Raw genomic sequence first — 14,224 nt, forward strand, 5'->3', positions numbered from 1 at the left:
TTCACCAGCACGCTGTATCTACCGCTACAAGCGCCTGAGCTTTGGGGTGTCATCTGCGGTTTTCCAGGACATAATTTGCGGTGCCCTTGCTGACTTGGAGAGAGTGTTAAACATAAGCGATGACATCTTGGTGTTTTCGTGGTCGGAGGCAGAGCACCTGGGAAGGCTGGGTAGGACACTTGAGCGACTTCAATCCCTGGGACTAACACTGCACAGGGACAAGTGGGAATTCATGAAAACTAATATCGAGTTATTTGGCTTTGTGTTCAAGGAAGGTGGTGTGTCACCGGACCCTCGGAAAAAGAAGGACGTTGTTTGGTTCACGACCCCCTGAGAACGTGTCGGAAGTCAGGAGCTTTTTGGGAATGGTCACATATTGTGGCCGGTTCATCAAAAACCTTGCGTCCCGGTTGGAGCCACTGCAGGCTCCGACTAAAAAAGATGTTGCCTGGCATTGGGGGCCCTTGGAGCAGGCAGCATTTGAAGACGTCAAAGGGGCTTTCACAGCGCAGGATACCATGGCCTTCTTTGACCCGTCCCTTCAATCGGAAATCGTGGTCGATGCCAGCCCGTTTGTACTGGATGCAGTGCTCACTCAGACCGATTCCAACTCGGAGGTCCGGCCAGTCGCTTATGCCAGCAAGGCATTATCAAAAAAAGGAGCAAATGTACTCTCAAATTGAGAGAGAGGCCTTGGCGGTCCTGTGGGGATGTTGTCACTTCTGGCTTTATGTCCTGGGAAGGCCGGTGACAGTGGTCACAGATCACAAGCCCCTCCTGCACATACTGGCGGGGTCGTTCTCAAAGCCGGTGGCAAGGATTGAGAGGTGGATGCTGGCCCTGCTGGAGTATGGGGTATCCCTGGTATTTCGGCCGGCAACAACAATGCGGCCAATTATCTGTCCAGACACCCGCGGGGGGAGCCGGAGGGGCGGAATAACATCAGTGCTGAGGAGGCCAATGAGCATGTCAGGCTGGTGGTGGAGGCGGCAAGTCCTAACTCTGTGCTGATCCATAAGCTGAACAGGCGGCAGCGGATGATGAGTGTTTCATCATCCTGAAGGCGCTCTACAACAAAGAATCAGCATCCAAATTTCAGTTGGTTAGTATGCTTAAGGAAATGGTACTATTAACCCTGCAAAACAATGTGTTCATGTTTAATAGAGACTTCTATCGTCAAACTAAAGGAGTTGCGATGGGGGTAAAATTCGCCCCCCCACTCGCCAATCTGATGATGGCAATGTATGAAGATCATGTGTAGAAAGATGAAGCATACCAATCAAATGTGATACTTTGGACTCGGTATATAGATGATGTTCTTTTAATATGGAAAGGAGACAATGTTGATTTGGAAAGGTTCAGAACAAGAGCAAATAACAACCTAATGGGGATAGAATTTATTGGAAATTCCAGCAAAGTACAAATAGATTTCTTGGACCTCAATATTTTTTTTTTTAAACTTTGGTTTTATTGGCATTTTAAAGAGTATAACAAGCAGGCAATATTTGTAATCATCAGTTGTTCACGGTGCACTTGCCCAGCAAACTCACCCCCCACCCACCCGACCGCCCCCCTCTTCGAACCCCCCCTCCCCCCACCCCTCGTTTTACCAACTTGATCCATGACATAGGGAGATTTGGACTTTTCTTTTGCGTCCATTACTTTGGTAGTGAATGTGAGCGTCGGTGTTCTCCGACGGCCGACCGAATGTCCCCGGGCCGTGGGCGCCCATTCCGCCCATGGGGGGCCCTGGTACTTTATGGTCCAGTCTTTCGGCTTAGTCCCCCCGAGCCCCGCTCGGCCACCCCCCCTGGCCTCAGTGCACATCCCATCCCCAGGCCTCCCTTACCCCCTGCCAATTTTCAAGGAATGACCCAGAATCGTTGTTCACCATGGCCGTTAGTTTGTCCATTAGAAACAAGTTTTTCAATTTCTTTAGCCAGTCAGCCTTGGATGGGGTCTCCGGGCTCTTCCATTTCTGTGCCAATGCCACTCTCCCCGCCCGTAGCATCGTTTCCCACATTCTGGGGTACCTGTAGAGGTCCGAGGTCTCTGGCGGGAGGCCCACCAGCACCGTCAGGGGGGCCTGGGGAAGCAGTTCCTCCGTGACCTCAGCCATCCAGCCCCTCACCTCTGCCCAGTATGCCTGCACTTTCGGACAGTGCCACCACATGTGGCCTCGTGAGCCTCTCTGGCCGCAGCCCCTCGGGCAGTCGGGGGACACCGCCGTAAACATTTTAGATAGTTTCACAGGGTCCCTGTGCCATCCCTGCAGAATCTTAAAGTTATGTTCCATATCTGCCGTGTACAAATTACCGTGAAAAGCAATTTTGAAGATCCTAGCCCAAGCGTCTTCCGAAATCACCTCCCCTGCGAGATCGTTCCAATATGAGCGAAAGCCCCTCCGTTCTACCAATTTCACAGTATTGAGGATTCTATACATTCCGGAGACGGCTCCCTTTCTAGAGGTCGCCATATCAAGGAACTTCTCAAAGGGGGTCAACTGCCTCCTCAAGTTCTCTCCCCATGATTGGTCGCCGAGGATTCCCTTCAAGCGTAGATACTCAAACACGGAAAGAGACCCCCGCCCAATGGCGTCCCTTAGGTCCTCATAGGGCAGGAATTCCCCCTCCCGGAACAGTTGTCCCACCCACTCCAGACCCGCGTCAGACCATGCCTGTGCCTTGGAAAAACCCCTGTTACCTAATCTGAACGGGTGTCCCCAGAGAGAGGACATTGGGGATGGCCACGTCGTTAGGTGCGCCGTCTGGGGGCCTTCCCTCCAGACTGCCCAAAGGACACCCAAGGTGGGATGGGATTTCAATCTGTTCGGGATAAACTTGTGTGGAGCCCAGAGAAGATCGCGTACCTTGAGGGGGTGAGCGTCCATGTCCTCCAGGTAAGACCAGTAGGTGCGCATCCCCTCCCTCATGTGCTCCAGGAGGACTCGCAACTGGGCGGCTCGGAAATAGAGCTGGAAGTCAGGCAAGCCGAACCCTCCCTCCTCCCTCGGCAGGGTCAAGACCGCCCTCGCAGTCCTCGGGGTCCTACCCTGCCAGATAAACTCTCGGACCGCATTCTGTAGTGTCCTCATGAGGTGGTCGGGAATGTTGGATGGGAGAGAGGTAAAGAGATACAACAGGCGCGGCAGCACGTTCATCTTTACTGCCGTCATGCGGCCGTACCAGGACAAGATCATGGAGCTCCACCTCCTGAGGTCCCTGGTAATGCTAGCCAGGGCCGGGTCATAGTTAGCGGGGGATAGTTGGGATAGGTCTCTGGTGAGGAGGACTCCCAGGTAGCGAATAGAAACCCTGCCCACTGTGATGCCGTGAAAGGTTCCCACGGGGTCCAGAGCTGGGTCGTTTACCCGCATGGGGAGAAGGACCGATTTGGAAGCGTTAATTTTCAGCCCCGAGAAGTGCCCAAATGTATTCACCAGGGACAGGAGGGGGGGGAGGGAGGCCCCGGGGTCCACCAGGTACGCCAGGATGTCATCGGCGAACAGGGAAAGCTTAAATTCCACCTCCCCTCTCGTTATCCCTCTGATCTCCGGGAGCGACCTCACCGCTATGGCCAAGGGTTCCATCGTTAGGATATACAACAGGGGGGACAGTGGACACCCCTGTCTCGTGCCCCGTGAGAGGAAGAAGGGGCTTGACAGCCTGCCGTTCACTTGTACCCTGGCCTTCGGAGCTCTGTAAAGAGCCATCACCCAACCCCTGATGTGCGCACCGAATCCCATTCTCTGCAGGAGTAGCTCCATATATCGCCATTCGACCCGGTCGAACGCTTTCTCCGAGTCCAGAGAGAGGAGGCTCGCGTCAAGATCGGAGTTCTGGGCGTGGTGGATCAAGTTTATGGTTTTACGGATGTTGTCTGAGCCCTGCCTACCCCTTACAAACCCCACCTGGTCTCCATGGATCAGTGTCGGCAGGATCTTCTCCATCCGTTTCCCAATGATTTTGGCAAGGACCTTGACATCAATGTTTAGTAGAGATATAGGGCGATATGAGGAACAATCAGTGGGGTCCTTACCTTCCTTGGGAAGGACGACAATTATGGCCTCCATCATGGAGTCCGGGAGGGTCCCCCCCTCTAATACTGCATTGAAAACCTTTGCTAAGTGTGGGGCCAGAGTAGAGCGGTACCGTTTATAGAAGGACACTGTGAAGCCATCTTCCCCGGGGGAGGTCCCCGCCTTCATCCCGCTAATAGCATTGCCCACCTCCTCCTCTGTCACCAGCCCCTCCAGTCCCTCGGCCATCTCCCCGGACAGGGCCGGTATCCGAACCGAGTTGAGAAACCCCTCTATCTCCTCGTCCCGCCCGCCACATTCCGAGGTATAGAGTTTTTCAAAATATCTCCGGAAGGCCTCTCCTATGTGGGGAGTGTCATGGCCCATGGTCCCCTGCTCACTCCTCACTGCCTTTACCATTCTTTCCCTCTGGACCTCCCTCAGTTTCCAGGCTAGGATTCTATCCGCTTTGTCCCCCTTTTCGTAATACTTCTGCTTGACCAGTTGGAGGCTTCGCTCCGTTTTGTGTAAGAGGAGGTCTCGCAGCTGGAGCCGATAGTCGGCTAGTGATTCGAGCCGACCGTGGTCCAAGGGGGCCGTTCGGGGCCCCACCGGTTGCAGTTGGGCAATTTTCCCCCTCAGGGCTTTCTCCTGGGCTTCCCTCACTCTTTTGGCCTGGGCGCTCATTTTGATGAGAAAGCCCCTTATTGTGGCCTTGAAGGCGTCCCATAGGGTGTGTGGGCCCACCTCGCCATTGTCATTAAATTCAAAGAATTCCGTAATAGCCTCTAGCACCTCTTGGGCACGGACCTCATCTTTCAGCAGGGAATCATTACATCTCCATCTCCCTCTGCGGTCGTTTAGCCAGCCCCTTGCTATGGTGGTTCGAACCAGGTCGTGGTCCGACCAGGGGACGGGGTCAACTTTGTGGCCTGAGACATACGAGTGCAGGGACTCGTCCACCAGGATGTAGTCAATTCTAGAAAAGGACGAGTGGGTGGACGAATAATATGTGTAGGAAGGAGTACCCGTTCCGGGGGAGGGGAGTGTGTCCACCAAGCCCAACTCTGCGTTAACCTTCCGGAAGGACCGGGCCATGTGGACGTCCGTGGGCCTGGGGAGCTGAGGGCCAACACGCCTTCTGTCTAAGTCGGGGTCGATTACCATGTTGAAGTCACCTCCCACTACCAACCCCCCCCGGACAAAGAGCTTGAGTTTCTCCGCCACTCGCTCCCAAAACTGGGCCTGGCCCTCATTGGGACCGTAAATCCCCGCCAGGGTGAGCGGTGAGCCCTGTAGGGATCCTCGCACCAGCAGGTATCGGCCTTCCGGGTCTTTCACTATTTCCTCTTTTACAAAGCCCACGTTTCTCCCCAGAAGGATGGCCACCCCCCTCTTCTTGGACCTGTGGGACGCGCAGAACACCTCTCCTATACCTCCCCCCCTCATCGTGGGTTCCTTTCCTCTTGCCCAGTGAGTCTCTTGCAGGAAGAGAATATCAAGGCCGGCCCTTCTGAATTCTCTAGTGACCAGGGACCTCTTCGTGGGGGTGTTCAGGCCCCGTACATTGAGAGTGCCCACCCCCAGGGCTGGCAGACCCTCAGCCGTCATCTAGCGGTTCCGTTCTCCGTGTCGGCTCACCTACACCACCTGTGTTTGGATACTCCCATGGTTGGATCCTATGCACCCCCCCCCTCCCCACCCCTTCCGGAGGGCCTGTAACTAATCCCCAACTGCCCCCCAGACCCCCCCCAAACTGAAACCCCCAAACTCCCGCGTTGACCCCCTCCCCCCTCCCCGGCGTCCAGCCAAGTTGTCCCGCCATATCTGGCTTTTGGCCGAACCACCAGCCCGCTCCCCTGGCCGGGCCGATCGTTTTGGAAGCTGTTCCTCCTGAGCCCCCCGGGCCCCCCAGGGCCCCACCCCTTCAATACATCCCGTATACTTGCTGTTCGTCGGGGCGTAGGAATCGGTACGCCCACTTGCTCCTGACTGAGCTGTCCCAACCTGTGTGCAGCGATCCCTTTCCTAGTCATCCGGGTCTCTCCTCTCCCCGTCTTTAGCTGGTGATGGCGTATTCATTTTCCTGAACTTTCGTGCGCCGGTTCGCCTCCTCCTTTCCCCCGACGGGCCGGGTCCACTAGGTCCTGCCCTCTCCGGCCCCGACGGGCCCCTCCTGTCATTCGTGTCCGTTGCATATTCCAGCAGGGCACCCCGGATGTCCTCTTCAGTAACCAGGGTAGTTCTTTGACCCATGTATTCGAAAGTCAGGGAGAAGGGGTAGCCCCATCTGTATCGCACTCCCTTCTCCTTGAGTAACTGCGTGAGCGGGCGACACATTCTCCGCTTGGCTAGCGTGTAGGCGGAAAGGTCTTGGAATATTGAGACCTGAGCATTGTTGTAGGTGATATTTCTGGCCTTCCTGGCTTCCTCCAGCACCTTAATTTTCTCCGAGTAGTAGTGGAACCTGACCAGTATCGACCGGGGGCCCCCCGGTCTGCCCCCCGCCCTATGCACCCTGTCGAATATAGGTTCTGTGGTCATCTCATCGGCGAATAGGAGGGTGATGATGTCCCGCACTGCTCTGATGACGTCCCTCTCTGTCTCTCCTTCCAACTCCGGCACCCCGAAAAATCTGAGGTTATTCCTTCTCTCCCTATTCTCAAAATCGTCCATCTGTCGGGCTCTCTCCTCTTCTCTCTTTTCCAGGGCCTCCAGCCTCACCTTAAATTGTATGTCTTGGGTCACTGATGAGGATTGGTTGGTCTCAACCTGGAGTAATCTGTCTTCGACCTTTTCCACCCTCTGGTCCATTTTCTCGAGTTTTTGGGCTATGTCAGAGCGCATGTCCCTGAGTTCTTGTAGGATCGAGGCGAAGCCCCTCTCCATAGCTGACGGGGGGGGAGCCGCATCCTCCGACTGGGCCATGGTTCTTTTGGGGCCCGAACCGTTGTTGCCCCTCTTGGCTTCTTGAAAGCGGAACTCCTGCAAAGTCTCTCTCCAGCTCATCCGGTGTGTGTCCCGAGGGCGGGGGGTCCGCCTTTTGCGCCCCCCTCGGGGGGGGGGGGAGGGGAGGCCTCCCCGGCACGGGCCGCAGGCGCTTCCGTGGGAAGGGGACCAAGCTTCACCTCACTGAGGGCGGGCACACGCCCCACCGTCGTCCGGCGGGGGCCTCACACCCTATCTCGGGGTCACTGTGGCCGGCCGGGGCCCGTCCTTTCTTTTTTCTTTTTTTTTTTTTTTTTTTCCCCCTTCCTTCCCCCCTGGGACCCTCGGCGGGGGGGGGGGTTGCTGCTCCTGTCCCCCTGTCACTTAGGATTGATCCCCACAGTGGGGGGGGGGATCCTTCCAGGCGGGCACTCGCCCCACCGTCCCTCGGCGGGGGCCACTCACCCGGGTAGCTGCTGGTGGCAGGAGGGGGGGCCGGCGCTCGAGCGCACCTCCTCACCTCCGATCCCCGGCACGAATCCACTGCCTCCCCATGGGGGCCCGCTCCCGCCGCCCGTGGATCTTCAGCTTCGGCGGGGGAGGAGGGGCCCGTCCTCTGCAGCGGGCGGGCCCGAAGGCGCAGGAGGGGCTCCGGCGAACCCCGACGGGGGTTTTCTCTGGGACCGCGTCGTCCCGTCTCCGCTCCCCGCCTCCGGCGCTGGTCTCTGGCTTGCGCTCCGCCCGCCTCTGCTGCGTGTCGTCTGGGCGGAAAGCTGCACTGCCTTGCTGGTTCTGCGGCGGGGCGGGCCGCGTATCTTGCTTTCCCGCGGCTCCCGCTGGTCTCGATCTCGGGCTTCCCGGGGTCCGCAGACTCCGTTCTTTCGCTGCGGGGGTGCCCAGGGGGGTCAATCGGCCCGTAAATGCGGGTGGGGCCCCGGGGGGGTCTCAGGGGGGGGCTCAATTCCCTCTAATAGACCGGATCCGGCGGGAGCGATGCGATCAGGCAGCCATTGCCTGTGCGCCCCCTGGTGGCCTCCTCTGGACCTCAATATTTACGTGAAAGATAACTAATTGATGACCAGAACTTTCAGAAAACCGACAGAGGCAAACTCAACCTTATATGCAACCAGCTGTCACCATAACTCAGTCATTCGGAACATTCCAAGTGGAGAATATGTAAGAGCCCAGCGCAACTGTTCAGAAAAAGAGACCTTTGAGGAAGAATGTCATTTACTCTCAAGGAGGTTTAAAGACAGAGGATGTGGGACCCAAACTATCAGTAAGGCCCAAAGGAAAGCTAAAAGCTTGGACAGAACAGAGACTTTAACTTCTAAAATGCAAACCAATCACAAAATGGAAGAAGTCAGTTTTATCACGACTTATTGCAGGAATAACGGAATTTTGAGGAATATTCTCAAGAAGAACTGGCATCTTCTACAACTGGATCCACATGTCAGAGAATACATCAAAGACAACCCAACGATTATATTCAAAAAAGCAAGAACCATTAAGAACATTTTAAGTCCATCTCTGTTGCCAGACTTAAAAACAAACAACACAACAACTTGGTTACCAAGACAAACAAAAGGCTTTACGAAATGTGGGACAGTACACAAAACTTTGAAGACAAACATGGCATTAAGCATACCATTTCCGAACATATTAATTGTAGAACAAAATATGTCATATATGCCATAATCTTTGAATGTCAGAAGATCTACATAGGAAGTACCATAAAAGAATTTAGAACGTGTATAAGGGAACATTTAGCATCCATTGGAAACCAACATTCCATTTCGCCATTGGCACAACACTGGCAAAAGGAACACCAATGTAAGGACAAAAAAACTCTAAACTTTGTAGGCCTGAAAAGAGTAACCCTAGGAGCAAGGGGAGGAAATCAGGAACTCTAACTGAGACAGGAAGAAGCGAAAATGATCTGCAGATTTCGTACAGTTGAGAAAGGTCTAAATTCGGATAATGAGATGTATTCTTTTCTGTAGACTGTCTTTGATGTTTATATCTGCATAACATGCTTTAAAATTGATTGAAAACTCTCATGGCATGCAACATCGTCTCTTAATCAGAGCACATGAACAAATGGTAACTTTTCACGGGTCCCGAAAAAGTCAAAAACAAGCCCAATTCAGTAAGCAGACATCTATAAGGGAACGTACCTCTACTATACTTAGGTGATAATGAAATATTTATAGTGAAATGGAACTGTATTTCTCACACAAAGATCACTACATAACATAAGAGGGAGGAACACGTATTTTTCAAGAAAGAATTAGAGGTAAAAAAAATGTTTAAAAAAAATATTTGCAAACATTTGAAATAAGACATCTAGCATTGACAATTAATGATATGAATAACACCACAAGCAACCTAAATTGTTTTTTATTGACGTGCTTCATTAAACGAAGCGAGTTGGGACAAGAAAACATAAGACACTTTATCACATACTGAAATCAGCCCAAAACATGGCAGCCAAAATAGAAAGAGCAGAAGCACTAATGCACTTAGCAACGCAAGCCCATAAACAAACTGCAATCGGGCGGACAGAGTAATAAGAGGACAGGAAGGCACAACACGCAGACGACGAAGGTACGTTTTATAACAATACTAGCCCACCATCACTCCCTGAAATAGAATAGCAACACGTGGACCCTCATGGTCTCTGCTTACGTACTGAGTTGAAATACACTGTTAAGCCCAAAGGCGAATAAGGAGACGTAAATAAACCTTGCGGCACACAACAAACAAAAATAAGGCTTTTTGCCACGTACGGAATGTGGCAAACCATGACAGCTAAGTTAAATAATATTTTTGCCCGTGTGAAGCCATATAGTCAAGAGAGAATAAGAACACTAACACTATAATGCTCAATTTCAATAAATGCATTACGCACAAAAATGTTCAGTTTAAACTATAACGAACGCGCACTTAGGGAATCACAACAATTTTGTTGATTTTTTATGTTGAAACACAGACTCATTGACTGAGAGAGCGTAAATGTATTTATTAATAGGACAGGGATTATCCCATGACTGGAAGAAAAGACTGTGAGGACATTTTCAAGTCGTAATTACTATCGGGTAAGGATATAATGAAGAGGAAATAAGCCAGTATGACCAAGATGACACAAAAAGGTTCTCAATTTTTTGTACTATACTTATGAATGGTAATATAATTTTATTATTTTCTTTTTTTTCTTTTCTTTGTTTTCCCTCAAACCTCCTAGCCCTCTCCCCCTCCTGTTAACATGGCCATGTTGCATTTTTTCTAATTTTGTTCATTATACAATGTATGCATTAATACTTATTTTGCTTAACAACAAACATGGCATTGTGAAATTCTATTTGTCTATTTACCAAATGACATGACAATGATTGTGCTATTTGCAACCAACTTTGGGACTATTTGTTTTTGTTTTTCTTAATTGTAAAAATTACATTTTATACTATTTTTTGAAGCCCTGATCTGAGAAAGACGTAGACGTCGAAACACGTGTCATCAATATGGGGAAATAAATCTCTCAACAATTGATATCGTGTGGAAGCAAATGTTATTTCAGAAATACTTAGATTACTGGGTGCATGAGTACACCCGAAGGGTAACTTTTCTTTTCCACAAACTGCCCTTTCCTAATGGAGTAGAGGACTCAAGGACTCCATTGTTACCCGGGTCAATGCAACCTCATATACCAAGTGCCTAAATCAAGACAAAAGGAAGCAGAGTTCTGTTTCACAAGTACCTCACATAGATTCCTCACCGTTCTACACGCTCTACAACAAGGCTTGTGGAAATCTGTAGTGGAGACATTGGCTCCGAGGACCCAGGAAGCGAATTTGACGCTTGAACAGCTATGGAGTGTCAAGGATGAGCTGGCATTCTACGAGTCAGGACTGTTGATCAAGAGTGACCGAATTGTGATCCTGCAGGTCAAGGTCACGCAGGTGATTGAACTGGCACACCAAGGGCATCAAGGTACCGCCAAGACCAAGGCCCGCATGCAACAGAAGGTGTGGTTTCTGGATCTGGAAAGGCAGGTCGAGGAGTTTGTGGTGGCCTGTGTGTGGTGCCAGGCAGCGTCCTTGGCTCAGCAGGAACCCACCATAGAAACCATGCCGAGAGGTACCAAGCCGTAGGAGATTGTCCACGCTGGCCGGAACATGCACTTCCTCATGGTCGTGGATGAATGATCCAGGTATCCGGAGGTGGAGTTCATCGAGTCGGTGGCCTTCGAGCATGTTGCTGTCACGATAGAGAAAATCTTTGCCATGCATGGACTGCCCCAGGTGCTGTGCTCGGACAATGGTCCACCCTTCCAAGGGGATAGCTTCGCCCAGTTGATGGAGGAGTATGGGGTCCATCATCACAAGATCACGCCTCTGTCGCCTCGGGCAAACGGTGCGGCGGAACGCTTCATGAGAACACTAAACAAAGTTTTCTGCAACGCTCAGGGCCAGGGGCACAGTCTGCAGAGGGCCCTTTACCAGTTTGTACGGGGGTACTGGGCCACTCCACACACATCCAGGGGTGTGGCTCCAGCTGAAGCAATGTTCAAGCAGTGTCCGAGGGGCCTCATGCCGGAAGTAGAAAAAAGAGAACGGACGGTCATCAACAACACGCAGGTGGAAAGTGAGAGGAGAATCAGGAATGAGCAGGAGAATATCAGACGAGGACTCCGCCCCCAGCAGTTTTTCCCTGGCAATGAAGTACTAGTCAAGAATCGACATCCGCAGGGAAAGCTATCTTTGACATGTGATCCTGGTCCGCTGGACGAGGTAGCTTTGCACGGCTCCATGAAAACAGCGTCCAATGGGAATGCCTCTTGAGTTTCTTCAAGAAACTTGAAGCCAGGTCAGAGGCATTGCAGAGAAGGGACGTGAATGATGTACAGGACGAGGGCGGTGGCCTGGCCCATCCGCCAAGCTCCCTGGCTCGGGGGAGCTCAGGTGAGGAGGGCCCGATCCGGGAGGCAGGCAGGATGTATCCCCAGAAGGTTGGCAGAGGGAAGCCTGCCCACCTCAGTGACTATGTTCTGGACCCCTGAACTGGTGGGACCACCCCATGGACTGTAATTTACGCATGGGACTCGGGTGGCTTTGATTAAAGGGGTCAGTTTCTTTGTTTGCAGTGTGTTCTTATATTGTGTGTGTAGTTAACCTCTGTTCTTCGTTTGCTATGTAAAAGGAGGAGTGTGGTGCTGCCCCTTTAAGGGCACATGCACGCAGCAGAGTGATGTTGCACTCCGCCGCGTGCGGTATAAAGTGGGCGTTCCTGGCCGCCGCAGAACGACCGGGGAGCCCAAACCGACTACAAGTGTCTGCAGTACCTTCGTAGGCAGGAGGGGGCTCACAGGCACTCCAGATGTAACCCAAGACTAATAACAATCACTAATGAAATTGTGCTAATTCGTTACTTTGCATAATTAATTCCTGGAGGGACTCCCCCTTGCCTTGAACTGGCAGGTGAATGAACCGATTCCCTGGCAGGCGACACCGGCAAAAGCATTTGGTTTGAGAGGTATGTACTTCTGCAGAGCAGTGGTCACATTCCCTCTTACATTCAGTATTTAATGGGAGTGGGACTTGTACCAACCACATCCTCCTCTTATTAAAAACTGTCCATGCCAAATGGTTTCCCTCAGTTTGAAATGCCAACTTCCACCCATAATTTACACAACTCAACTTCTAAACTAACCCCGCCCAACCATTCTCCCCAATATCTAATCTCACACAGCTCCACCACGTCACACCCTGTAAACTCTTGAAGTTAACGAGACTGTGCTAAAGCCAGTACATAAGTCTATATGCTCCTCCTTATGTCTAAACCTCTACCCTCGAACGGCCCCGTCCCCACCTCCCCCAAGGTAGATAGCTCCTCCTACTGTCTAACGTTAATAACTTCTACACCAAGCCCCGCCCTTGTCCCCGCCCCTACCTGCACAAGTAGCTTGACATAGATCAGTGGGTGGGTCAAGGTCGCTGCACCCGCACCCAGTAGCAGGTACAGGGAGTCATTTGCTTCAAAGGCGCTTCGCTCTGGATCTTCCTGTCGCATGACCGGCGCTACTTGTTTCGCCGCCATCGTCAGTAAATCCCTTCTGAGTGAAAATAGTCCTGGCAACGTTTCCTGGACACCGGGCCGTTAGCACGTGACAAGGGCAAGACTCCCCTCGCACGTGATCGAACGTACAAAATAAAAGACGGACAAAGAACTCGTTCCAAAGTTATCGGCCGAATGGTACAGCAGCGTTATTGCGATCTTGTGCAAGATGCAGCCGAGCCAGTGGGCCAGTATTTAGAGAAAAACTGGCATTTTAGTCTGCTTTGCTGCCAGTGCACAATACTCAAAAGGGAATTATTTATACTAAAAAGTCTTTTTCTCTGAAAACGACCCTTAAAGTTGGCAGAGCGCCTTATTTCCATTTAGTGAGATTTATAAAAATGTTATAGTCGCGTGTTTCAGTAAAATATGAATCAATCCATAGCCTCCAGTTCCCAATAATATGACAAGGATGTATATGGCATTTTGTGGAGGCCTGGGCCATAACTCTCAACCTTTTTTGACATCAAGGTGGGTGAAAACACCCGATTTGGTTCGCGATGGGGTGAGAGCTCATTGAAGTGAATGGGCGTATACTGGGCTTGGCAAGTGAGACAGCTGATTGTAAGGAGGGTGACGTTTTTCTTACACATTCATAGCTCTCAACTCACGCTTTTGGCGGGTGCCACCCGCTTTGTAAAAAGTGGACACTAGATTATTTATTTGATTTTATTTATTTGCATTTGTTTAGCGCACTTACAGCCCAGAGGCATCGAGGCGCTGTTAAATGAGATATTGTACGAGGATTTGATTACGTGGATCACATGCGACCATGAGGTCTCTTGGTTACAGGCAAGTGGTACATTGGTACTAGATAACTACATATAGATCAGGTGGATACATACAGAGATGCAATCATTATTACATAGTAATCATTCACAGTATTCAAACAAAAAGCTTAGTTTTAATTGCTTTGCGGAAGGCTTGGAGGGACTCATTAATTCTTAGCATACATGCCAACCCTCCCGATTTAGGTGGGAGACTCCCGATTTTGAGCTGAAAAATATTGCTATCTTTCAATCTCCCGCCTAAAATAACTGTAGCCCCAATGCATTCCTATGGGGAAATTTGTGTTTCCCGATTTCCCTGTGGAAATCTCCCTCCCAGGTGTGTCTGAATGTTGGCATGTATGTCTTAGGTGCGTGGGAAGGGCATTATATTTTT

The 14,224-nt window shown here is 51.3% G+C and overlaps 1 protein-coding gene across 2 annotated transcripts in view; it reads right to left on the bottom strand.

The window, feature by feature from the left end:
* MTCH1 (mitochondrial carrier 1) overlaps positions 1-13,125 on the bottom strand; it is a 1,187,755-nt gene extending 1,174,630 nt beyond the window's left edge. The window contains exon 1 of one of the 2 annotated variants that reach the window (XM_069633419.1): positions 12,896-13,124. In XM_069633419.1, the coding sequence (XP_069489520.1) occupies positions 12,896-13,042 (147 nt within the window). In that variant the 5' untranslated portion in view covers positions 13,043-13,124. Of the gene's footprint in view, positions 1-12,895 lie in introns of both variants that reach the window. The other variant, XM_069633420.1, reaches the window with a different exon arrangement.
* Positions 13,126-14,224: the final 1,099 nt, after the last annotated feature.

This window comes from Ambystoma mexicanum, chromosome 13 (assembly GCF_040938575.1).
Source record: "Ambystoma mexicanum isolate Mex_15411 chromosome 13, UKY_AmexF1_1, whole genome shotgun sequence".
NCBI classification, from domain to species: domain Eukaryota; kingdom Metazoa; phylum Chordata; class Amphibia; order Caudata; family Ambystomatidae; genus Ambystoma; species Ambystoma mexicanum.